The 25,522-nt window shown below is 54.5% G+C and overlaps 1 protein-coding gene across 7 annotated transcripts in view; it reads right to left on the bottom strand.

Moving 5' to 3' along the window:
• The window catches only part of DAB2IP (DAB2 interacting protein), a 182,887-nt gene that overhangs the window by 65,560 nt on the left and 91,805 nt on the right, over window positions 1–25,522 (bottom strand). For all 7 annotated transcript variants that reach the window (XM_090274670.1, XM_090274668.1, XM_090274675.1 and 4 more), the window contains exon 3: window positions 11,619–11,764. In XM_090274670.1, coding sequence (XP_090130796.1) covers window positions 11,619–11,764 — 146 coding nt within the window. The remainder of the gene's footprint in view (window positions 1–11,618; window positions 11,765–25,522) is intronic.

Genomic DNA, 25,522 nt, shown 5'->3' with positions numbered 1-25,522 from the left:
CAGCCCTGCCCAGCCCTCCCGACACCAGGAGGAAGGTCCGCCTCCACTGCCACCGCCACCACCTCAGGACTTCAGCACCAACAGAAGCCCCCCGCAGAGCTCCAGGTGGCCCTGGGACACTCCTCCACCCCACCAATGGCTGTTATGTTCTCCCAGGTGGGAGAGAGAGAAATAATCTAGGAAGATTTAGATGCAAATCCCATCTCTGCCAGTCAGCTGCTGTCTGACTCAGGGCAAGTGGCTGTTACCTGGTGGAACCCCAGTTTCCTCACCTGTAAAGTAGGGAGAAGGCAGTACTGTCCAGTAGTTAAGAGCACAGCCTTGGGAGCCAAGCGGCTAGGGTTTGAATCCTAGGTCCGCCATGCCAGCTATGCATCTCATGTTTCCTGACTGTAAACCAGGGTGACAACAGCGTATAGCCCATGGGCTTCTGTGCGGAGGAAGCACGTTCTTCCCAGTGACGTGCTGGGCACAGGCCTCGCCCACCGTGTGTGCCCCTCCTGTTAGCTATGACACTAGAGGGGGCCCTGGCTTTGGGTCTATAGGGACTTAAGATTCCAAATTCATGACGTAATCCCCAATTGGCGATTTCACCCCTCTGAGGCCAGCTGTCAGTGGTGCAAGTAGTCAGGAGGATTAGAGATGACATACATGTAACACACAGTGCCTGGCACACACGAGATGTCTCTGACATGGCGAGTTTGTTAATATTACTGACACAGCATGTCTGGAAAACAGGGCGTAGGAACAGAAGCGTGACAGAGCTTTTCTATAATATCAAAGCCAGACCGCCTGGGTTTGAGTCCCAGCTCGGCCACCTACAAGCTGTATGGATGGCTTGGACCCATCACTCAGTTTGTCTGAGCCTCAATCTTCTCTCCAAAACGAGGGCAGTAATGGCCCCTACCCTTCACAGTGCTGCTGTAGGGACGAAATGAGAACAGGAACAAAAAGGTGCCGGGCACAGAGCCTGGCCCACCACAAGTGGCCACTCACGGGCACGGAGGCTCTCCCGGCACCAGAAGGAGCCCGCTGTGTGAACAGTGCCGAGATGGAAAGCATCCTGCCCACCGGCTGCGGTGGCTCTTCTGTGACAGCTCCAGGAGCTGCGGGGCTGCGGGGCTGCAGGCAGTGCACGAAGCCTGGGAAAGACGGGGTGCACCGCCCTGTGCTAGCTGCCTTCCTTCCAGAAATCCCAGAATCCTGGCTCCCAAGATCTTAGTTTTCATTTTTGTTTTGAGATGGGAAAACTGAGGTTCAGAGAGGAGCAGCTGGTGGAGTTGAGCCTTGGACTGGCTCTCAGTGACTGACACGTCTTCTCAGCAAGTGGCAGTGTGGGGACGGGGCTCTGAGTAAGGCAGTCTTGGTTTCGAGTTCTAGTTCTCTGCCCTGTGGCCCAGACCTCCCCTCTCCCTGCCCTACTCTCCTCCCCAAACACAGCAGGTATCTGGCCTCCTCGATTAAAAGGGCAGTGCCTCTTCCGCTGGCCTCAGCATAGTGGCCACTCTCATTCCTGATCTGTGTGGAAAGACGCCAACCCCCAGGCAGGCGCCGAGGGCACCTGGTCCAGCCCCAAAACGCTGGCTAGTCCTATTCTCCAGGCGTTCACTCAGTGGACCTGGGCTTGAACAGCAGTACTGCCACTCACTCGATCCTGGTAGGTGACTACACCCCTCTGAACCTCAGTTTCTCCTCTTGTAATCGGGAAGACGGCAAGAAGAGTGGGCTGTGTTGGCCCAGGTGGGCAAGCACTGGACCTGAAGTTAGCAGACAAGTTCTAACTCCAAATGTGCCCCTTCACCTCTCTGAGCCTCGCCTACCTCACCTCTAAAATGCAGGTCACAGTCATAAATGGCCTAACTGCTCCAGCACCCTTGGGAGACCTTGGACACCCTTTTCCAGTGGAGAGCCCTATGAGAGCACAAGAGGGGGCTCTGGGCACTCCTCAAGGATGGAGAAGGTTGATTTCAAAAGGCACCACAATCCATTCACTGCTGGTGGGCATGTAGACCGGCACAGCCACTATGGAAAACAGTATGGAGGTGCCTCAAAAAATTAAGAAGAGAGTTACCATATGACCCAGCAACCCCTCCCCAGGGTATCCACCTGAAAAACTTGAAAACATTTATTCGCAAAGAAACATGCACCCCTGTGTCCACTGCAGCAGTATTCACAGAGGCCAAGACATGGAAACCACCGAAGAGTCCTTCCACAGATAACTGGATAGAGGAGATGTGGTACATATACACAGCAGAACACTACTCAGCCATAAGAGAAGGTGAAAGAAAGACGGCCATCTGCGACCTTGAGGATATCATGCTAAGTGAGACAAACCAGTCAGAAAAAGCTAAGAACTATATGTAGGGTATAAAACTGAAACTCCTAGTCACAGACAACAGGATGGTGGTTACCACAGGGAAGGGGGTTTGGGGGTACTAAAGGGTAAAGGGGGCCCAATACATGGTGATGGAAGGTGAACTGACTTTGGGAGGGGGACACACAATGCAATATACAGATCATGTATCACAGAAAGGTACACCTGAAATGCATATAATCTTATTAAGCAACGTCACCCCAATAAATTTGATTTGAAAAAAGTTTTAAAGGCACCACAACCATAAAAAGAAAGGGTCCGCATGCTAACGGGGGATGTGAAACACCATCAGGGACTGGATTGCCTGGACATGGGGGCCCCCAATGTGTGACTCTGAGCCAGTCACACCCCACTCTTAGTTTTAGTTTCTACATCTGTGAAATGGGAAACTAACACCCCTCTCACGTAAGAAATCATTAAGACCTGGCTGGTGTGGTTTGGTGGACTGAGCACTGGCCTGCGAACCAAAAGGTCACAGGTCTGATTCCTGGTCAGGGCACATGCCTGGGTTGCAGGCCAGGTCCCCAGTTGGGGGCATGCTAGAGGCAACTACACATTGATGTTTCTCTCCCTCTCTTCTCTCTCTTAAAAAAAAGATGAAAGAAGAAGTCATTAAGAGCACAATGTGGGCAGAGCCTAGGCAAGTCACTGGCCCACAACGAGGGCACACTTCCTGCCCCTCTGCAAATAAACTTTGGACAGTAGTTCTCAAACTCTGGAGAAAATCCATCATTCCACCAGTCTAATTCCGAAGGTCTAGGGTGGGGCCCAAGAATCTGCATTTTATCAGGTGTCCCAGGCAATCCCTCTTCATATGCATTTGTGAGGATGAAGGGTCAGTCCTATTGGACTGGGCTGCTCAGGTCAGTCCTCCTCAGGGGCCAGCCCCTCCGTTTCCAAGACAAAAGTGGGGTTGTCGTCAGAGTCCATTCTGGGACTGTCCTATGAGATCTGTGGAAGTCAGGAAGGGGGAAGACGGCAGGAAGGGGAACAAGGGGCACAGTGGGCAAGGCTGTGAGCAATCTATTAAACAATCTATTAATCAATCCCCTTCACTGGGAACAGGAATTGTTAAGGCCTCGCATCCTTCACGTGCTGTCTGCAGCTGCAATATAGCGCTTTGATTACAAATGTCAAAAAGACAGAGCATGAAATTAACTTCCCCTTAGTCAGTGGGCACAGGGAGCCGCCGCACTAATTCACTGCCCTCACATGAAAACCCCCCACGATACCGTCACATTAAATCAGGGCCTGCGCCACCAGGGTGGCATCTGTATCTCTGCTCACTCACTCCCTCTTTTACAATCATTTCTGGCCTGCAAATGAGGGCCCCGAGGGTGCAAGAAAGGTCAGGGCAACAGGCAGGTCCAAGGGTTAACTGGGCAGTGGCCAGAGCCCGCTGGAACCGGGGCGAAGAAGGGGCCTCTCCAGAAGAGAGAGGTGGAGAGTCATTGTGACAAGGAGTAGCTCACCCCACAGAGCATCTGATGCAGGGAAATGTACAAATCCATCTTCTAGCTGGGCAAGTTCCCGCCCCGCTGGCCCCACTAGAGAGATGGGAAAACTGAGACTCAGTGTCTTTTCCGAGGTTGTCCCACGGAACAGAGCCTAGCTCAGAAGGCAAGTTCCTCCAGCTTCTGAACTCTGATGGCTCTAACTTGGCCTGTGGCAGTCAAGGGACAAGTGGGAGCATGGGACAGGAGGTAGGAGGGTGGAGATGGCAAAGCCCTGCTCAGGCTGCCTTTGGCAGAACCTCTAAGGAGTTCTTCAGGCTGCTCACTGACCCCCTCCCCCTTATACAACCTAGAAGCACATGCACAGGGCAAACCCTGAGCTTTTCCTCAAGGCAAAAGAACCTCCAGCCAGCCCACCCAGGCCACTGCCACCAGCTGAGGTCTTTGAGGGGACAACTCTAGGAGTCAGCTGCTTGCAGGCTTCCTGCGTGGGTGTACAGGGGGTATCAGGGAGGCCCTATTCTTGGCAAACCCCAAGAATCGAGCTTGACCTCCAGCCACGGGGTCACTTCTTACCACCCCCCAAAGGTCCAGAGTGTTGCCAAGGACCCCCTGCAGGTGGGGGGTCCTATCTCCTACTCCTTCCCCTGGGTCTCACCCCACCACCTACCTGCCTGGCTTAGAGGGGACCTCTGGTGCACAACTGGTAGCTTCCACAAGGACCTGCCTTCCAAATGCCTAGGAAGGTTCTTACAGGTGCATACCCAGCTGGCATGCGCTGTGGCCTATAGACAAGACTGTGGGGAGAGCCAAGGCTGTGTGCCCATCCACAGGCTCGTATGCACACATGCCCACAGAGGGCAGAGATGCCCTGTATCTCAGGAAGCAAAGGTAACAACGGCTGCCCTTCCTGGCACCCCCAGCCAGGAAGGGAAACTTTCACATCATTTCTATGACAATAATCTCCTTGGGCTTTCGGCCAGGCCTTTGAGGTAGGTGGGCAGGCATGATCACAGGTGACTCCACACTGAGCACTGAGAGGGGGCATGGGAGGAGGGAGCTGGCCCCTGGTAGACACTGAGCCTTTCCAGAAGCTGCCTCAGGCATTGGGAGAGGAGGGGGGCATAGGAGGCCTGTAGGCAGCAGCCCAAAGGCCCCTGGAAGAACTAGGAAAGGGGTGTCACTGGAAGAGTGGCCAGTCCCTCCCACAGCCCAGGCCCTGGCCATGTCACCTGGCTGCTAGGAGGGCTGGGAGGTGGGGGGGAGTGAGGGGTAAGGCTGAGGTGGTACAACCTCACCTCCGTCCAGGCTTGCTATCCACAGCTGCTCACGCACCCCACCGCCGGGTGGGAATGCGGACCAAGCCTCAGAGAACACCAGAGGTGCTTGGTGCAGAGGGCACGTCTTCACTCACCCTCAGCCAATCACCACGAGGGAGTGGGCGGCCAGCGCAGAGCAGGGAAGAAGCTCAGTGAGCTCTGCCACCTGGGAAGGAGCCACCAAGCGAGCGGGGAGAAGCTAGGTGTTTTCCTTCCTGTCTGTTCAGTCTCCCTATGATCTCTTCTGTGGCCTTCCAAAGTAGCCATTAATTAGAGCCTGGTAATTAACTTTTTGCTTCAAGTAATATTTTGCAAAGGAATTCCATTACCGAGTCAATTTGCATATCCTCAGACATGGGGCCTGGAAACAGGCTGGGTTGCTTGGGGAGAATGCAATGGGCCCACCGCGCCCCAGGCCTGGGCTTTCCTGGAACCTACACGCAAAAGGGAATTAAGAGGACTGCTGTCCTTACGGCCCCGGTGTATGCGAGCGAGCCCCAGAAGGTTCTCCCCAAGAAGGTGGGCGGTTTGTTCACAGAACTGGCCAGCTCAGTGGCCACACGCCCACGCAGAAACTGCACCCAGATATGCACAGGTGAGAGCTCAAACACAGAACATTCTATGCACACATGTACACATAAGAAAACAGACACAACAAGAATAATGGTAGTCAACACTTATTGAGCACTTATTAGGTTGAACCATATGCCCATGTTCGACCTACAAAAACAGCCACGTCATATGGTCCAACCCAATATGAAGTGCCAAGCACTGTTCCAAATGTTTTACACATGATTACTCATTTCAAATGCACAGACGTGTACAAGATATTCACATATAATGTACAGGCACACTCATGAGGGCAGGTGCATACTTGCAAGACATCCACAGACATAGATGTATCTACAGATGCTTGTATGAAGAAGGCTTCTCTAGCCTTTGAAACCCCAGCCAGGGGCTGATCACATTCTCACTAGCTAATTTCCACTGTTCCTAAAAATATTGCCAGGCTCGGATCTCTGGAAGATACACGAGGGAGCCGCAGATCTAAAAGGAGGGTGATAAAAATGAGAAGGCAAAAAATAAATTGGTTCTTCTCTACGTCCGAGTCGTGTTCAGTGGCTTTCCCCTCCCTGTCTGCAGAGGAGGCTCAGAATCATATGCTCGTGTGCAGGGCTCCGGTCAGCCCAGCTGCCAAAGGTGCCCATGGGACTCCAAGTACAATTCTGTAGGGGGGCTGTGGCCTGGTGGCAAGGTCTGGCTTCTGTGACGGTCCCACCTCCACGCCTTTGACTGTGGGCCTCAGTTTCCCTGGATCTAACAGTGCCTTCACTGCCCACCTATCCTGTAGGGCGGAAGACCTCTCCAAGTGCTGTGTAAATGCCAGGCCTCCTTATAATAATTATCGGATTAAGAATTAAATCTGATTCCCTTATGGAGAGGAGGGAAAAGGAGGGGAGAGAGGAGAGAGCTGCAGAGCCTTCCTTGTAGGTAACTAATGAATTCTCTGCCATACCTCTTGGAAGGCAGAGGCCCATTTAACAAAGATCCACCTACATGGGGCCTCTCAGAGCAGAGGGGAAGCCATACCAAGCAACCAAGAATCCTGGAAGAGGCTTGTCAGAATGTTCAGAAAGCAAAGGACGGGAACACACAAAACTCAAAAGAAAAAGCACTACTGGCCGTTAAACTCAGAAGACAGTGTTCATTAACTAACAAGCAAAGAAATGCAAATAACAAAAAATATACCATTTTTTTATGCCTATTTAAATGACAAAGATTGTTTTAATGATGACACCCAATGTTTTTAGGGGTGTGAAAAAACAGGTGGGCACTCTTAAAAATCATAGGGAGAGTGTAAATTACTATAGGCTTTCGGGGGGTGGCATTTCTATCAAAAACCACCAACTGTTTCCATTCTTTGATTTAATAATTTCCTTTCTATGACTTTATCCTGAGTAAACAACCAGAGACGCAGACAAAGATCTAAATACCAGCATCATTTTTAATAAAAGCTAAGTAACCTAAATGCCTAAATGATTAAAAACAAGTATGATCTAACATAAGACAGAACTTTTAAAATCGATGTTTAAAAGACATACAGAAGAGGTTTGTTTCCAAGTATAGAGAGAAACAAAGGTCACTCTGCCCAGCTAGTTCAAGGTAATCACGACCCTCCATGCGCCCTTTTCACCTTACAAGGGACAGCAACGTTTAATATCTTCCCTGACCCTCACAACCGCACCTCATAATCGCTTACCAAGATGAAGTGACTCTTCCCTACCAACATTAACTACCGCTTACTGAAAACCGGCAACATGCTAGTCTAGCCTCTTTTGCATGCCATTACTTATTGAATAAAATTTTAGAAACACTTAAGAAATGTGCAAAGCTGGTGTTAGTTGCTAAGGAAACAGTGCTGAACACGATAGACATTTTCTATTAAATACATGCTGAATACATTATTATTAGTGTTTCCACCAACATCATCAGGCCCATTTTGCAGATATGCAAACTGAGACTCAGAAGGGTTAAGTGACTTGCCCCAGGAAACCCTGGCTTCAAACCAAAAGGCCACATACTGTCCATGCCTAGAGACTGTCTAAAGTGCACAGGCAACCAAGGGAAGGCAGAGAAGGACAAGCACTGTCTGTGGCAGGGGAAGTAGGGCAGGCAAGAAAAACCAAACCTGGATGCCCAGCCCCTCCCGCACTCCTGTCAACGACTAAAGAAGGAAAACAGATCCCATCTTCCATTTTCCTTGCTTCTCATCAAGCTCCCTCTCTCCCTCCAGGGACTGTCTCACCAAAAGGGGCAGAACCAGTTCCCACCTACACAGGGCCAGTTGAGGGTCCCTGGAAGCCCCCACCTGCCACTTCCAGTACTGTACCTCCCTCCCTAGTCTCACACTGTCCGGAATCCCACCATTAGTAACTTTCAGGTGTGGGAACTACGGATAACACCATCCCTGGGAGGGGTAATCCGTCTCTAACTGCACACAGCAGCCTTGCATCTCTGCACCTGGGTTGCCAGCATTCATGCAATAATAAGCTCTGCCCCGGAAGAGCGGGAAGAATGGGAAAGGGGGGAGGGGTACAATCACTGCAGAGTAATTACAGGTGAGGAGGACAGGTAGCGAGCCAGAGAGGACATAGTCTCAGCACGTGTGGAGGGCTCGAGTCACTCAGAAACAGTATCAGGAGAAAAGGGATGAAGACAGCCTAATACTGCCAGCTGACCCTCCTTGCTACTACATTAATAAATGAGTGACTTGGAAATTATCTTCTGGGAAGGCAGAACCACCACAGCCTGGATTGCTTTTACCCACATTAAAATAGCCTTGTAAATGAAGCAGCAACATTTCCAGCCTGCAAAACAGAAATGTTTTTGCCAGCACACCTTTCACCTGGAAAGCCTCTGAGCGGCATTCATATCTGTTATCCAGGAGAAATGATTACCTGTCCTTGGTGCTTATTTCCAAAACCTCCCCACAAGAAACGCGTGTTTAGGGACCCAGGGGTTTTGGACACCAGCTGGGAACCTCCCCCAGGCCACTTAGAGGAATAAGTACAAAGGTTCAAACCTGTCCTATGGCCCTGAGGACCCCCAGTGTCCAAGTGTGCCCACCAAGCCCTGGCTGGCCTGCCCCCAGCCACATAATTAGACATCAGCCCCCTGCCCCCAACCAGCCAGCCTCAGAGTCACCACACCTGGGGCAGATTCCTTTCCCGGGGAGCCCAGGGAGGTTTCCAACTTCCAAGTGAGAGAACTCCAGTGCAAAAAAACACCCTCCACTACACAGCAGTTTGTAGGGCACAGCAGACAGCATACAACAAAGCCGCTTCAGCAGTCGAAACGCAGACAGGTTCATCCAAAGTCACAACCCAGGGGCCGCCCCCAAGTGCCCTGTGCTGTCTCTACGTAGGAAGGCGACAGGGACCAGGGCTCCCACTTGTCACGTCACCTAGAAGCCCCCACCCCATCCCCTCACTGAGACTGGCATCTCTGCACTTACCCCGCCCTCCCCAGCAGAAGGCACGGCAGCCCAGGCAGCCTAGTCGGGGTTCCATGGCGCCAGGGTTCAATCCCCTCCTTGCTGCTAAACCACGCCAAAGGCAGCCTTTCAGTCCTCCCAGCCTTCAACAGCACAGCCACACCAAGTCAGAGCAGGGGGAGGCGCCTCCCCGTTCGCCCAGGTTCCGCCATGAGCTCGGGGAGAGTTGGTCACCACAGTTGGTTTTACTCACTCAACTCCACACAGGAGGACTGCAGGGGGTGCCCCAGAGAAGTAGCTGCCCATCCATCCCTGCAGCAGCCAAGGAATCTATTTCTAACCAAAGCAGCAGAACAGGAGACCCCAGCCCTAGCAAAGCCTATTTCAGCTCTGAGGCTGGAAAGCGAGATTTCACATTCAGTCTCTCTGCCTATCTGTAGGAAATCTGGGCCCCTTCCTGTGCCAGAGAAGTCACCAAGCCAGATTTTGTTTATGGAAAATTAATAAGACAATTCCACACCACTGCCAGTGCCATTCTGCTCCAACCGCTACCGTTTACCACCGTTTCTAGAAATGGGCTTACACAGATTCACTCCCCGCCCCCCACTCCGCGCCCCTCTTCAGCATATGACAAGGCTGACCTGAGGCCAAGCTGGGCAGGACGGGCTCGAGGTCACGTCGGCCATACCCCAACCTCCAGCCAGGGTTGCCAGCCAAGCGGTCGCCAGCTTCTCAGTGCAGGCTCTCCACTGGAAGGAGGTAAACATGGCATGCACGCTGTCTGCTCCCGGGAGGGCAGACACACTCGGAGGCCGGACTGCCTGCTGTTTCTCCTGCTCCCCGACAATCAACACATGCACACAAAACGGGGTACGTACACAAGCCCCCGCATGCGGGTGCAGAGGGTCCTGACCCCCGCCAAGGAAAGCGCAGAGAAGGGCATGTTCCTGGGGGAGAAAGCCGGAGGAGGAGGGGCCGGGCGAAGGCAGGAAGGCAGCAAACCGGGTGGCCTGCCGCCCAGACAATAACAAAGATGGGAAGCGAGATTTTCAAAGACAGCAGTGGCTGCCCCCAGCGCCGAGCGCTGGCCTGGATGCATCTGCCTGCCACGCACGGCACAGCACGGCACGCCTGGTCCCCTGGGGCACCATGGCTATCCGAGAAAGGCTGAGGGTCGGTCCTTCCTTGGGCTGGGACTGCAGCTGGGGCAGGAAACCAGCCATAGGCAGCCGCAGGGATGCACTGGAGAGAGCCACTCTGGGCTGGTAGAAATTAAAGGTCTAGCAATTCCACCGGGGCTCCTCTCCAGAAAGATGCTAGGGGTCAGTTAAAGTCACTCAACCTTGGGCAGGAGTTGGGCTGTAACTTGTACTCCTTTCCTTGCTGGAACCAAGGGGGAGGGGAGGCACATTTTCATTCTCCCTGTGCCTCGCCAAAGCACCGATCACACACAGGGCACAGCTCTATGAAGGGAGATGCCAGGGGCCTGAGATGTTGGGGCTGAATGCTGAAAAGGCTCCTGGGTGCCTGCCTGTTCTTTCACCTCCACGAGCTCTGCAGGGACACGTTCTAACTGGCACCGGAATCCATCACCGTAACCCGTGCCCAAGCGGAAACGTGCGGTGGCTGGCACGGCTCAGGGAGTGGAACCTGGGCCCCGAGAGACTGTGTCCGCCCAGTGCCCCCACGCGCGGACACGGTGGCTTGCCCTTGCGAGCTGAAGCCTGCTCGGTTGATGGTGACTTTGCGCCGGCTGAACTGCCTCCTCCCTCTCCTCCTCTACCCCACAAGCCACCTCCGCCTGGAATTTCCACACCCCGCTCCTGGCTTGCCCAGGAAAAGGAAACAGGGAACAGGAGACACCCCTGGGAGCGGAGAGGTAAGGAAGGGAAGCAGCTGCCCAGAATGGAGAGGATAAGGCCCTTCTTCCCCGGCCTCAGCTGATGCCCTGAGCTCAGAGCACTGCCCACTCCGCTCGCCCCAACCCCCAGCAGAGCGCGAGCCCTACTTAGAGAAGATGTGCCCCCTAAGCAGCCCAGCCCCCTGCTCCTCCCCTCCAGATGTTCACCCTTTTCCTCACCACTGGGTCTGAGCAAAACCCAGCGGAAAATGCCTTTTGTATGGGACACCCAGGGGCTCCGGAGGAGGGAGTAGGTGGAGGCTCCTCTTCTGTCCCCATCTCTGGGCATCCCACCGCCCGGGGAAACAATGCCCACCTCGGCAAGGCGAGGCAGGACTTCTCCGCGAGGGCACTTTCTGCCCGGCCTCACCCCGTAGGGCGGGGGGAGAGAAGGGTCCACCCGTCGTGCCCCCCAGTCCGAGGGAGCCCCACAAGTTGCAGGACGGCAGCGTGGCGTGTCCTCACGCTTGCAGCGTGCCCCAGCGCCGGCTCCCGCTTTGTCCCCGCGCCCTCCGGGGCGCATCCCGGGGCGGCGGCGCGAGAAGGCCAGGCCGAGAGGCGGCGGCGGCGGGCTCACCTCTCATTGTCCGCGGCGGAGGCGGCGGCGGCAGTGGCGGGGCTCCGGAACCCCGGCAGGATGTGGCGGAAGCTGTGGTTGCGGTCCAGCTTGGGCTGGCTCTTGGTGCGCTTGATGGAGCCCTTGAGGCGGCGGCTGAGGAAGCCCTGCGCGCGGGGCGACAAGAAGGGGAAGGGAAGGCGGGGTTAGCGCTGCGACGGCGCCGGGCCCGGGACCCACGCGGGACCCGCGCCCCGGCTCGGGCGGCCGCGCGGCGGAGGGCGGGCGCGGGCTCGGGCTCGGCCCCAGCAGCTCGCGGCCCGCGCCGCCCGCCAGCCCGCCGACAGAGTGCCGACGGCCCGGCCCGCGCAGCGCGGCCCAGCCCACCCTGCGCCGCCGGCCCGGCCCAACCTAGCCCAGCCCAGCCCGCCACGTCGCCCCCGCCCCCTAAGCCGCTGTTGCCAAGGCGACGCAGAGCCGAGCCAGGCCGGCCACGGCCGAGGCTGCCCGAGCCCCCCGGGCTCAGGAGCGGGGCCAGGGGACGAGGGGGCGGGGCAGCAGAGGGGCGGGGACCCCGGAGGTTTGGGAGGCCACCGCCCCCACCCCTCCTCCAGTATGGAGGTCACACGCCCCCAACCACCTTGAGAAATCCACGCCCCCCCACGCCGTTCCAGATTGACAAAGCCCCTTCCTCCACCTGCGAGGTCAGTGTTCTCAGCCCCGGTAGTACACACAGGTAGGGAGAGCAGGCGTGTGGTCTTTGCGGCGCCGACCAGTGACCTTTGCCACCTGGACCCCTAACCTGGGTGCCTTTCCTTGCGCAGACGACCATCAGTGGTCCTCATCACTTTGCCTGGAGCCAGAGTATCCCAGCAGGGACAACCACCTTGGGCTCAGGGTCCCTAGTGCCTAGCTCAGGGAGGGTCCGAGGGGGTGAAGGTTTGCTGAGTGAGTAGCCCCATTGCCTGCTTCCAGATTTGGAGCCAGTCCCAGGGAAGTCTGGGCCTTAACTAGAGGGACAGCTGCCGGGCCCCATTCATGACCCGCGGTGGGAAGAATCCTACTCCTGGGAGGAGTACGGCAGACCTCAGCTAGGGGGGAAGGCATTCAGGCCATTCGTCCCTCTATCTACCAGCCTTCCCCGGACTTAGGACAGAGTTGAATTCCACCCCCAGCCCCAAGGGCTTCTGGCCCAATGGCAGAGACAGGCATTCAGTACATGCAGGCTGAAGAGCGCTCCCTTTACCAGGGAATGGGTATATTTGGAGCCTCAAGGGGTCACAGCCTGGGGTGTTCTGAACTTGGAACACACAGGATGCTGGTGGGAGAGGAAAACTGGGATGGCGGGGGGGGAATTCCCTGACTGAGTTGTCTGACTGGGCTCTGGGATTCACCACCCCAGCCTCAATTCCAGGTGAGTGGGATATTAACTTATTTTGAAATTAATGTTGTACACAATCTGAACATCACATTTCATTCATCATGCAACAGAGAGTAGGCGTGTGGCCCTCTCTGGTCCAGGGGAAGAGGTGGACATTGCTAGAGGTCACGCCCCGGGCTGGATTTGTCCTTCTGTATGGCCCCATCACCCTAGACATGACAAGGTTAAACGTTGGTTGTACACATCATCTCATCACCTACACAAACAGAAAACATTATGCCTTTCTGCAAATCAAGAAACCTTTCTCAGAGGTAAAATGCCTCTCGGCCTACCGAAAGCCAGAGATTTTTCCATAGGACCCCCTCTCCCGCCCACCCTCTTCAAGCTTTCCCTTTTCCTATCTCTCTCCCCTTACTTTTTCCTCCCACGCAATCTCTCACATCCAGGGGAGACCTATCCCTGTGGCTACCTGTCAGACTTCTGCACATCTTATAAGGCCCAACTGAAATGCTGCCGAGGCAGTGGAGTCCAAATGCCTCTCACCTCTCTCTGCAGCTCAGCAGCATGCATGAAGGTGCTCTAACGAGCTGCCTGCAGCTCACCAGACATCTCTAAGGTGTTAGCTGTAGGAGGGACCCTCTGCCAGAGGGGGGACCCACAGGGCAATACCTGATGCAGAGGCAGCACGAATGGTGGCAGATCAGAGAACAGCAGACCCTCCAGGAGACACAGCATGAAGGCAGGAACCCAAATCTTTACACAAGCTCTGGGCTCCCCAAATCTTGGCCTTTTGCCAGGTATGGGGGAGGGGAGATGCACCTGGCTAACATGGATGGATTCTTCTCTTAACAGGTGTTATTGTCAAGCAAGTTCCCCAATGGGCTTTTACTTTTTGTTTTCTATTTTCTACACCAGGAGAACTTTCACAATTTTTACACTCATGTGGCACAAAGACCACAAAGCATGTTTCATAATTTAATAGTTCATTATGTAGCAACAGCAATAGCTTTATCCTATTTTTGAGTTAAAAAAATTTTTTTTCTCCCTTTTAGGAGGTTGAGTGAGACATGTGTCACGTCCTCTCCCCACCTCTCCTAAGTTGGCACTTAATGCTCCTCTGACAAGCAGCCTCCTCCTGGAAGCTTACTTTGAATATATCCTCCACATACACCCAAACTGACCATGACCTTGGGGACTCAAACTCTCTGTAACATTCACTCATTCATCATTTATCAAAGTCCACTATGTGCTAGACACAGTGACCAAGATAGTCACAAACACTAGGAGGTGAGAAATATACAGATTAAGAGGCAGAGAGTTCAGATCATGAGACAGTGATACTTTAGGAGAATAGGGAGGAACCCCATTGACTTCCATACCACACATGTCTACTCTTGTGTCCTCCAGGGGACCCAGCTCAGGTCCCTGCATATGGCAGGCTTAACAAATGCTCATCATCCCAGAAAGCCACAGCTAGAAGGGGACTCAGATCCCAGACTGCATTATGTGGGTGCATGAGGCCCCAAGGTCACACAGCAAGGTTAGTCCAAGACCCCTGGCTCCAGTTCTCTGCTCTGCCCAGCCGCACAGCTTGCTTACTGACCAATTCACGGGGTGGCTCTTTACCCAGTCCTGGACAAAGGGAGATGCACCTTTGCTCCTGTCCTTTCACGGGCAGGTCCCAAGACATGATTTCTGGAGGCGGCAGCAGCTTTGAACTCTGGAGGAGAGACTGTCTGGTCTTCAGGTCAGGAAATTATGTTCTAGACCCAAGTCAAACTTTCATAAAGGGAAGTGGGCAAAGCGTCTCCCTTCTTTCAGTGAAGCAGGTTCCGGGACTGCAGCAGAGCCTGCTGAGCTGGGAGCTGGAGGCAGGCAAACAGAGCTCAAGGCCGCTCGGCAGACCTCCTGGCGGCCGGCTCACCGGCCAGCCGGTGACCTTCGCTTCTCTCTGAGATGGGTGGGGACTGCAGTGACAATTAAGTAGGACAGATGAAGCTCTGGATCTTTCTTTCCATACCCCCAGGGACTGACTTTATCCCACCTTCTTCAGGAGGTGGACCCTACCTAAACCAGACCTGCTGGTCACACCCCTGGGGCCGGCACAAGACCTCTCTCACTTCTTGTATTCAAACCGTAACCTAAGTGGGGGGCAAATTATTAGTCCTCTCTGAGCCTTCTTGTCTACAGGGTTGTGAGATGGGTTAAATGAGGCAAGAGATCACCAGTAAAATGGTGACGGTTAAGCAACTAAACACAGCGGTTGCCAGCTTTACTAGTATTACTCAGGTTGCCTCTAGTACAACCACCGGTTTCTGCTCTGAGGAGGCAGGTGACCGCCACAGGTGGACATCTGTTGTGCCCCGTAAATGAGTGAACATGCTTGCAAAGTGGTGCTGGAGCCAGAGACGATCATCCAGTTCAGTAGTTCTGAACTCTTTTAAACAAGCACTTTTTTTTAAAGCAACCTCACAGCGATTCTGGAGGCACAATGTGCGGGCGCGGGCTGCTCAGCGGATGGCTCAGCGTTCATTCACTAGAGTGGGGACTGATGTCTCCAGCTCAGTGAGCAGCCTGCGCAGTCGATGAGGACCGAGCCTGCTCCCTCCCAAGATGAGGCACTGCCCACCAACACTGCCGCGTTCCATATGCTTCTCAGACGGCTGTGTTACTGCACTTGGATCAGCTAAAGCCCCAGGGGCTTTTGCACAAGGCTGCTGCCTGGTGCCACCACCCCCAGCCCACTCCTGGTGGCTGGGTGCTAACAGCCAGGTAGTTTCTGCCCACTGTCTATGACAACCCACTGCCCATTCGGAAGTCCTCTCTCCCAGCAGATCCACAGCACCCCTGGGCTGCCATCCATGTCACTGATCAAAGTGCAGGGAAGTCCCAAGTGAAGGACAGAAGCCTGTGGGGTCTCAGGCTGGCAGGAGCCCCGTTCTCGGCAGCTCCTCCATCCCTGTTCCAGCGACTATGCCACCATCCTGGTGTCGGGCCCACAACCCTGCTCCTTCTCCAGGATGTTCTGAGACTTTCTCACGGGCCTTTCAAGAATTCCAGACACACGACTTCTTCACTAACCCATTTCAATCAATTCTAAGTGATGATGATGATGATGATGATAAATCACCAGGTACTGTGCTCCTTGCTCCTGCTCTGCCAAGTTGCTCTGCCCCCGACCAGCACTGCACATGTCCCAAGGAGGGCCCAATGCCTCTTACTGGGACTCCTTGGGAAGCTGTACACCTCAGAATTTAGAATGTTTCTGGTGCGGCTCAGTGAATTGAGCACTGGCTTGCAAATCGAAAGGTCACTGGTTCGATTCCCAGCCAGGGCACGTGCCTGGGTTGCAGGCCAGGTCTTCAATTGAGAGTGCGCAAGAGGCAACCACACATTGATGTTTCTTCCCCTCGCTTTCTCTCTCCCTTCCCCTCTCTCTAAAAATAAATAAATAAAATCTAAAAAAAAAATAGAATGTTTCAGGTTTTCAAGTGGGTAAATGGAGGCTCAGAGAAGTTAAGCCACTTGCCAAGTGGCAGAGCTGATAGGCAGTAGAGATGGGAGTATAACCAATAGAGTTCTAGCCCATGGTGTGGGCAGGGTGTGGGCCCCCCAATATATGTACATGTGCACACATGCATACACACACCTGCACATGTGCACACACACAAATTGAAGGCCAGAAGAAGAACTGGCAGCTCAGCCCATCCTCCCCACACTCAGCCCCGGGCCCTGGCCCCTAGATGGGAGCAATAAAAGGGAAGGTATACTCTCTCCCCGAGTTCCTGGGACTCTCAGGTGAGAACCGGGAGTCCCAGAGAGGGGAAGCCTTGCCCGGTACCATCCTCACATGTGCCTCACTCCCCAACCAGAAGGCAGCACCTAGGGGCTTGCATTCCAGCACCACCCCTTGAGTACCTGGGCGCTGCATGTCTCCCCTGGTCTCTGGGCCACTTTCTCACCTGAATGTAAAGCACCAAGCACCATGCCTGGCTCATACTGGGCACTCTATGAAAGGCAAGTTCCTTCCCCCAACTCCACCATCTACTTGGTCCTACAGCCTCAATCCTGCCTTCTTCACCTGCTCCCCTTTCAATAAATGGGCCCTGGACCACTGCAAACAGGTGGGTGGGCCTGCCCCGCCCATTGAGCCCACGGCGGACCACCCTGGGCCCACCCCCAAAGCACCTCACCACAGAGGCCCTCCCTCTGCCCAGGCCTAGCTCCTCCTCCCATGGCCAATTCTAAGGCTGGCACCCAAACAGAGATCCTTCAAGGTAGAAGCCTGTTTTAATAGGCTTGTCTCTCAGTATCTTTCTGGGGCTTTGTGCAAATGCCAATAGTACATCTTAAGTAAACAGGAAAGGAAGGGAAAGATCCCATCCAGATATCACCCCAAAATTGGAGATCTGCTGGGCACACAGGCTGGCAGGCAGAATGGATACCTTGGCAGGCTGATAGTGACCCCAGCTGGACACAGGCTCCGGAAGGGGCTGGGGGCAGTGAGGAGTCCTGCTACCAGAGTCACAGGGCGAGAGCCAGAAGGGCTCATGGGGACAGTCAGGACAATGCCCAGATGGTACAGACAAGGTACCAGCAGCCCAGAGGGCAGAGTCCCCTCTTCTCATCCAGCACCCCTGCTTCAAGAACCTCTCAGGCTCCCCATGTTTCCTCTTTTTAGGTCTCAGTCTTCGCATCTGTATTGTGAAGCTGGATTGGCTGATCACCAGGCTCCTTTTCAGCACTGATAACTGATGCTTCTATCTGTAAAGCCACAGAGCTGCCTTCCACAGCTGGGCTCTCCAACCCCGGCGCAGACAGTCCCAGCGAATTCTCAGACTTCTCCGAGTCCTTCCCTGTTTCTGGGACTCGGCCCTCAGCAAGCTGTCAGGCCTCCCGGCCTCCTCCCCTGAGAGGTAGGCACCATGAAAGAAAGTCCCAGATGGGGAATGACTCACTAATGGTGGAATGTCAGACACTGTGACAGGTAAAACAGGGACCATATGTTAGGTCAGGATTAAGCTGGTGCCTTCCCGGTGGCCACCTACTCACAGGCGATCCTATGCCCATAGGACCCTCCCTAACCCCCAGCCAGTGCTCCTTTGAACAAAAGACCTCCTCATTCTCACTATCCAGAGAAGGTACACAGACTGCCTGGGTCACACAGAGAGCCAACTCAAGGGCCATGAGAGCCAAGAGGACCCTGGCACTCAGGATCATTCCTGCGTTAAAATTATTACCTGGATAACCACACCTAAACACGTTCTCCTGGAGAAATAGGCAGGGCCAGAAACACACACAAGTTCAAGGACATGCATGCATACAAAGGCACATGGGGGAACATGTCCACCAAGAAATGTAAGTCTCCCTGCCACTCCCACCTCATAAATACATGTGCACATTGATCAACACACACACATACAATCATAAAACACAAATAAGCATACAAATACACTAAAACAGGCTCACAAATATAAACACATACTCAGCTATCATCAGGCACTCACAGAATTACACTGACACCAGTCCAAACACACAGGCCCCCATGTGCTCAAGTTCACAACCACAGCAGGAAGGGAGAGTGTCTGGGTGAGCTCAAAGAGCTGGAAGCCCAGGGGACAAAACAGCTCCATGCTGGTGACCCCACAAGCCCCCCTGCTTTGCATGCAGGGACTCACTCTGTGTCCCTCTCTAAGAATGACCTGTTTGCTTCTCTCACACCCTGAAAGCTCGTCTTCACAGCGCCCTGAACGTGTGGTATCTCAGAGTCTTGAGGCCTGGCAGGTTGTTCAGCAGGGTGCCCACACCCCTCTAAAGCCAGGGACCCCTACTCCAAACATTTCTCTTTTGCCATCACCACACCTGAAATGCCACCATTGACACACCTCCTTAGATGCTAGGATTACCTCCATCTCTAGGAATCCCAGGTAGAATACAAAGGCTTTTCCTCCTCCCCATCCCCACCCCCAGGAAGAAGCACAGCAGCAGAGGGTTCCACTACCTGTGGCTTTGGACCTTAGGCCAATGACCTAGTTGTTTGAGCCTGTGTCCTCTTCTGTAGAATGGGGACAACACCAGTCACCACAGATTGCTGTCACAAGTTACTGAGATCATGCTTGGGAAGAACTTAGCCCATTTCCCGGCACACAGTAAATATTAGCTGCTAATGTCATCAGTGTCATTGTCATCGCTTCTTTTTTATTGCTTGGACTTTGACTGCCAGGGACCAGCCGGCCACTACCCAGAAGGAAACAAAGGGCAGGGAAGGGTGCTGGACCACAGCTCACCCAGGGCATGTTCCCTGAGCCTCACCACGTGCTGGGCCCTGGGAAGGCTGGTTTTCTGCCCTCAAGGTCCCCCAGCGGGGAAGGCAGTCCTGGACCCTCAGAGACACCTGCAGGATCCTCCTCACTGCTTTTGCTGCTCCCAGCCCTGCTGCCCTTCCCCCATTCATTCCTCAAGGGCACCTAGACAGAGCCTTAAAAAAGCAGATCAGATCAACCGCTGACCAGCTCCACCTCCTCGCATAGCTCCCCAGGGCTCCTGGGATGCAGGCCTAGCTCCGTGGTGAGGGCCCCAAGGCCCCTCATGACCGGTCCCCAATGCTCCAGTTCCCCTGGCTTCAATGGGACTTCTGAAATTGCCAGCTTCTCCTGTCACAGCTGTGGCACAGGCTGTTCCCACTGCTGCCCTGAGGACCCAGCACATCCTTCAACCTCTCCTCACATGTTCTCCTCTGAGGCTTCCCCCTGATGCCCTCAGATTAGGCCAGGTCTCCTTATAGACTTATCACAGTTGTAATTACACATCGATTTGGTTAATGTCTCCCTCCCCCATAGGATTGTGGGGGCCATGGCAGCCAGGGTCCCCCAGTGCTGAACATTTGGCAGGTATTCCATAAATACTTGTTGAATAAATTAACAAATATTTATGATGTAAAGAGGAAAGAGAAAGGCAGAGAATGTGATCTGGGAGGCTTTTTAAGGGATTCCACTGGGGGTCGCTCCGGGTGGGCTTGCCAAGATGCTTCAGGGCAAGGCAGCCACACACAGGCATTGCAGGCAGAATCGCAACAAGGGCAGCGATCACAGGTCCCTCTGACCTCCAAGTTACACAACTGAGCCCAGGCTTATATCACGGGCATAACCCCTGCCCCAGTGCAGAGGATGCCCAGGTAAAGGGGGCCCCTCAGGAACCCTGAGAATCTAAAGGAGGTGGGAGAGCTGCCCAGTTGGGAAAAGAGTAGGGGTGTGAAGGTGGGAAGGGGAAATAAAGACATGGGAGAGGCCCTCCTGGTACCTGCCAGTGCCCAGGACTGGGTGGCATCAGTGAACAGAAATCAGACACACACGTCTCAGGCAGGGACGTGATAACCCAGAGCAGCCAGGGAGTGACTCCTGCCGCGTAAATCTCCTGCCAGGCTTAGCATCATAAACCCATCCCAGGGGTCTGGATGGCCACAGACACTTCATCAGCTCTTTAGGCCCTGGGCCAGTTCTGACCTCTCGGTGGGTAGCGCGGCACGAGGGCCGCATGGCTGTGGGAAACTGACTCCATCAGGGGCCTCACCTCTGCAGCAGGATCTCTACTTTCTCCCTCTGCTCCCTCCAGTCCTGTCACTAAGGTCCCCGTACCAGGCCCGTCTTCCCCGGGTGACTCACTGATTTCAGCATTCATTCCCCACCAAAACCTGTGCTCTGCACACTCTGTGTGAGTGAACGCTCTCAGCAGAGGCCACCCCACAGAGTGACAAAAAAACGTGCTCAGAGCCAGGAAATCTGGGTTCAGCTCTGCTAATTAATAATAATGAAGACTATTACAACATGAGAAGAGTACGCCAGATGTGTTTATGAAGCCCTCTCTAAGCTTCAGGCAATACATTAAAGCTTTATGTGACTCACCTTGTTTAATTCTCATAACCCGATGTGCAGATCAGAGAATGGAGGCTCAGAGAGGTCAAGCAACTTTCACAGGGCCACACAGCAAGGAAGTGTCTGGGCTGGGTTCAACCCAGGTGGTTTGCGCGAGAGCTCAAGTTCTTCCATTGTTCCATTACTGCACTGTGAGGCCCTGAGCAAGTACGTTAGCCTCACTGACTCAGTTTCCCCATCTGTACACTGAGGGAATTTGTTTAGCTGATCTCTAAATCTTTTCCAGGTTGGGCATGACACCTTTCCCCTCCCTGGTGACCCATTTGCAGGTGACAATAAATGGGAAGGACCTTCTGAGGACAACAGCTTGCCAGAGGAAGGCACTGATGGCAGGACATCAGCTCTGTGCTGGGCCATAAGGAGGTCCTATTGCATCAGATGGCCCCATCCTGCCTTCCCAGGCACCTAGCCAGTGCAGGAACAGCCCCGGAGCAGAAAGGCAGGGAAGAGGTGGTAAAGCACCAAGAGCCATCAGGAAGCACCAGGACCCCAGGGTGCTCCTGTCCCGGGGACCTGTAAACACTAGTGGGAGGGAGTGGCGAGTGGCGGCCAGCAGCCCCATAAATCCACCTGAGTGAGCAGTTGCTTGTAAAAGCCCTTTTCACTACCGGAAACAAAATGCACTGTTTGGGGAGAGGATTTTATAGGCTATTTCTGCTCCTGGGTGATGTAGCATCTGCTCTGAGGGATCATGGGAACCCACGGGTGGAGTAAAGGTCAATTTCAAGGCAAAGGCTGGGGTCTTTGCGGGTCCTTGCCACAGGGTGGTGGTCTGGGTGACTTGTCCTGACCTCTCCTCCCAAGCCATAAGAAGTGGAGCTCTCAGAAGAGAGATGGATGCCTGCCCCTCCTCTCCTCACCCTGCACTCACTTCTTTAATTCATTCACTCCCTCTCACACACCTTCATTCCACAAGCCCCTCCCTCCGGGTGCCCTGCCCAATTGCCCAGGGTTCAGGCACGGAGGTTAGGACACGCCTGGGCACGGGAGGGGCCTCAAATGCAGCTGGGGAACTGGATCCCACCCGTGGGAGTCATCTAAGGTGCCGGAGTAGAGCAGTACAAATTAGGGTTTGCCTTAGACATTCCCTAAGCACTTCCATAGGAAAAGTTACTCATCCCAATGTGGGACCTTGTGTCGGAAACAGATGTCATCACTGCCACCCTCAAAGAGGGCCTCCTCACTTGGGAAGCAATTGCTACTGGAAGACTCAGATATCATCATGTCTGTAATTGAACCCGAATGTCACTTGATGTGACAGAGGTAATCATTTTATTTTCATACCATGGTGGAGGGGAGTGAAGGCATCTGAGCTAGCCCCCTACACCCAATCTCTTGGGCCCCCTGGGAGAGGGGAGGGCCTGCAGGGGCCACAGGGTGGGGCAGGAAGAGGAGAGCAGTTCCTTCGTACCCCAGGGTGTCCACCCTGCACAAACAGCCTCTGACCAGTGGGGAGGCCAGGTCAGCGGGAGGCAGGAAGATGGGGAGACGCAGGTTCCAATGCCAGCTCTGTCCCTTAGCAGCTGTGTCACCTCAGACAAGGTACCTCCCTCACCTCTCTGGGCCTCCATGTTCTCATCTATAAAATGGGAAGAATAACAGCACTGGCTGGCAGAGACTGGGCTGCGTGCTGTGGACCAGGCTCTGGGAGACCTTCCAATCCACACTCGCTAGCTGAGTGATCTTCAGCAAGTCCTTTACTTCCTGTCTGCCTTGATTTTGTCACCTTCAAAAAGTGGGGTGTGTGTTATTTGCCCCTCGGGTCATGAACACTAAATGAGATGATGCCTGGAGGGTGTGCGGCATGGGGCCTGACCCAGCGGACTGTGCAGATGGGCTGTGAACCCCCCCCCCCACTGTACAGACAGCAAGCAGCTGGTAGAGCTGGGTCTAGCCCAGGTAAGCCAGGCTTCAAGTCCAAGTTCTGACCACGATCCAGACTCACCCCGAACATCTGCCTTCCTTCCTCTCAAAGCAGAGGTGAGGATGAAACAGGGCACCTGCAACCCTTCAAATGACCACCATGAGGAGTGTCTAATGGGCCAGGCCTGCTAACCACAGTGCAGCGACCCTGCTTGGCAGCCCGCGCCCTGGCCCACCTCAGCCTGTGCCCCTCCTCCTACTGGCAGGCTGCCTGGGCTCCAGACCTTGCTCCCCTCCAAAGTCCCTGACGCAGGTCCCCTTTCAGAGGCCTCCCAGCTCTCTGGTCAACCCAGCCTCAGTCAGTTCAGCCACTAGTGCAAGGCACTCACTGATTTGAGCTGATCCCTCCACCAGGGGTGGGATCTGGGTTTGTTTAGCTCTGCCAGCCCCCTGTGGCCCTGGGGTAGGGGGTACAGGATGGAGGGGAGCCCAGAAACCCCTGGGCCTTCAACTCTCCTCTGGGAGTAGCCACCCAGGCATCTACTTGCTGCGCTCTGCTGCCCCCAATTGGTGGGAAACGGCCCTGCGCAGACACCAGCTCCTACCACGCGGGAACTTGGTCTCCTGCGTCTAGGGCACTCCCTGCAATACCTCTCCATCTCCCAGGCAAGAGCTGAGCCCTAGAAGCTCTGTCAGGGGCAATGTTATTTAGGGGCAGGAGATGAGAGGCTCTGGGGAAGATGTGGGGTAGGGGCGAGTCCCACCCACCAGAAGGGGGAACAGGGTGTGAACACTGGGATGTTTCCCTTGTACCAGGCGCTGAGCCCTCGCAGCCACCTGTTGAGCCAGGGGCTCCTACGCCCATTTACAAATGGGGAAAGAGGCTCAGGGTTGGGCAACTTGCCCGAGCGATCCTGCATAGAGAAGCCATGGGGCCAAGATTCAAACCCTGCCTTGTTCTGGGTGTGCTGCTACAAGCCAGCACTGCCCCTCCAGGAGGTGGCAGGGGTGAAGAGGGAGAGAAAGGCCCCCAAACACCATCCCACCTGCCAGTCACAGAGCCTGATGTTCCGCTTGAATGTCTGAAACTTCCCATTGATACGGCTCCTTTTGAGCAAGGAACATGTAATAGGAATTCGGCCATTGACACCTTAGTGGGGACCAGTTTATCAGACTCCTGCTGCCCACCAGGCTCCAGGGCAAGGCAGGGGAAACAGAATTTACAGGAATGGCCTAGAGGTGCCCCTGGAAATCCGGGTCTCATCCCACTGAAGGAGCTCAACTCTCCCAGACCAGTCAAGTACACTGCACTCCAGGCCTGCTCTGGTCAGTTCTGGCCCATCTCACCTCCCTCTCTGGGACCCCTTACTCCTGTTAATACAGCCTCAGATCCCTTTAGCTCTGTGCACGGCCATGAGTCTCCTGGCCCTCGCATTCCAGTCCCTCCCTAACATTTCAGCCCCCCAAACTGCCCCCAGTTCCTGCGGTCACTTGCTCATGCAGGGGCTGTCCTGGCTGCCCAAGGCGACCTTCCCCCTCACCTGCCTAGAAATCACTTCCTCAAGCCGATTCATGTTTGCAGGGGGAAACTATGTTTTCATGCGCTCTGTGCCCTGCACAGGTTCCAAGACATAGCTGATGCTGATTTAAAAGTTTATTAAAAGAAAGAAAAAAGGAAGGCAGAGAACAGAAGGAGAAAAATTAGTCCACGCCCGCGGCAGGACTCACAGACCGGAGGTTGACCCACACCTCGGCCACTCACCAGCCGTAGGACCCTGGGACCATCCCGTCTCCTCGCTGAGCCTTGTTTTCCTGATCTGTGATATGGAGCAAATGAAAACACCTTCCCGTTCCTTACTGGGGCGGGCAGCCGTCCAATGCTACCCAGTACCACAGCCTTGCCCTCAGTTTTGAGCCTCAGACCCTGGCCTGGCCTCGGATTCAGGAAGCTCCAAATGGCCCCCCGCCCCCTGCCCCACATCCTGCCTTGAAGACCGTCTGCGCCCGCCCTGGCTACCCTGGATAGCTCCTGTGCCTGGGCTGTCTGACATTCCCACTGCAAGAAAGGGGGCCTCTCTCCCTCGAAGGTGGACACAGACCAGAATGATAGTAACTTTCCTTTCGGGTTTGAACAGTTTACTAACAATTAGGGTCCATAAAAGGCAGATGTGGAGGGGGACAGAGGGCATGGGCCTGTTGTCTCCACCAACCCTCTCGTCTATGGAACACCAGCCGGACACTGGGCTGGGAGACCCCAGCTCACGGGGCTCAACTGAACGAGGGACTTGGCCCTCAAGGGCAAATTCCTGGTTCTGTGAGGAGGAAATCGGGGCACCCATTCACAGGACCCCGATCCAGGGCCCAGCACGACGGCCTGGTCAGTCACAGTCAGCCATGGCTGCATGGCTGACATCCCTCCATTGGTTACTGGGCCGCAGACATAATATATCCCAGGTAAACGTGCATTTGAGATGGGCCAGAGCAGCCTGGAGTGGTGGAAGGAACCCCAGCAGGTATTCAGGGCAAATGTCCCTCAGTGACAGAGCTGGCTCACCTAATCTGTGACCCCACCAGTTTTTCTGTCCCCCACCCCAAAGCCCAATGGAGTCACTTTAGCTGAGAAGGGCACTAATGGGAACCGAGAGGCAGACCCTGTAAGGAACAGAGAATGCCACTCTCCTGCCCCCTCAAGTCACTCCTCCTCCAGGCAGCCACCAGCTCAAACTGTGAGTCAAGCTGTAGTTGGTGCT

Source organism: Furipterus horrens, unplaced genomic scaffold (genome assembly GCF_987537825.1).
Source record: "Furipterus horrens unplaced genomic scaffold, mFurHor1.1.pri manual_scaffold_4, whole genome shotgun sequence".
Taxonomy (NCBI): Eukaryota; Metazoa; Chordata; class Mammalia; order Chiroptera; family Furipteridae; genus Furipterus; species Furipterus horrens.
The sequence above is the reverse complement of the archived record's forward strand: the minus strand, read 5'-3'. Positions and strand labels throughout refer to the sequence as shown.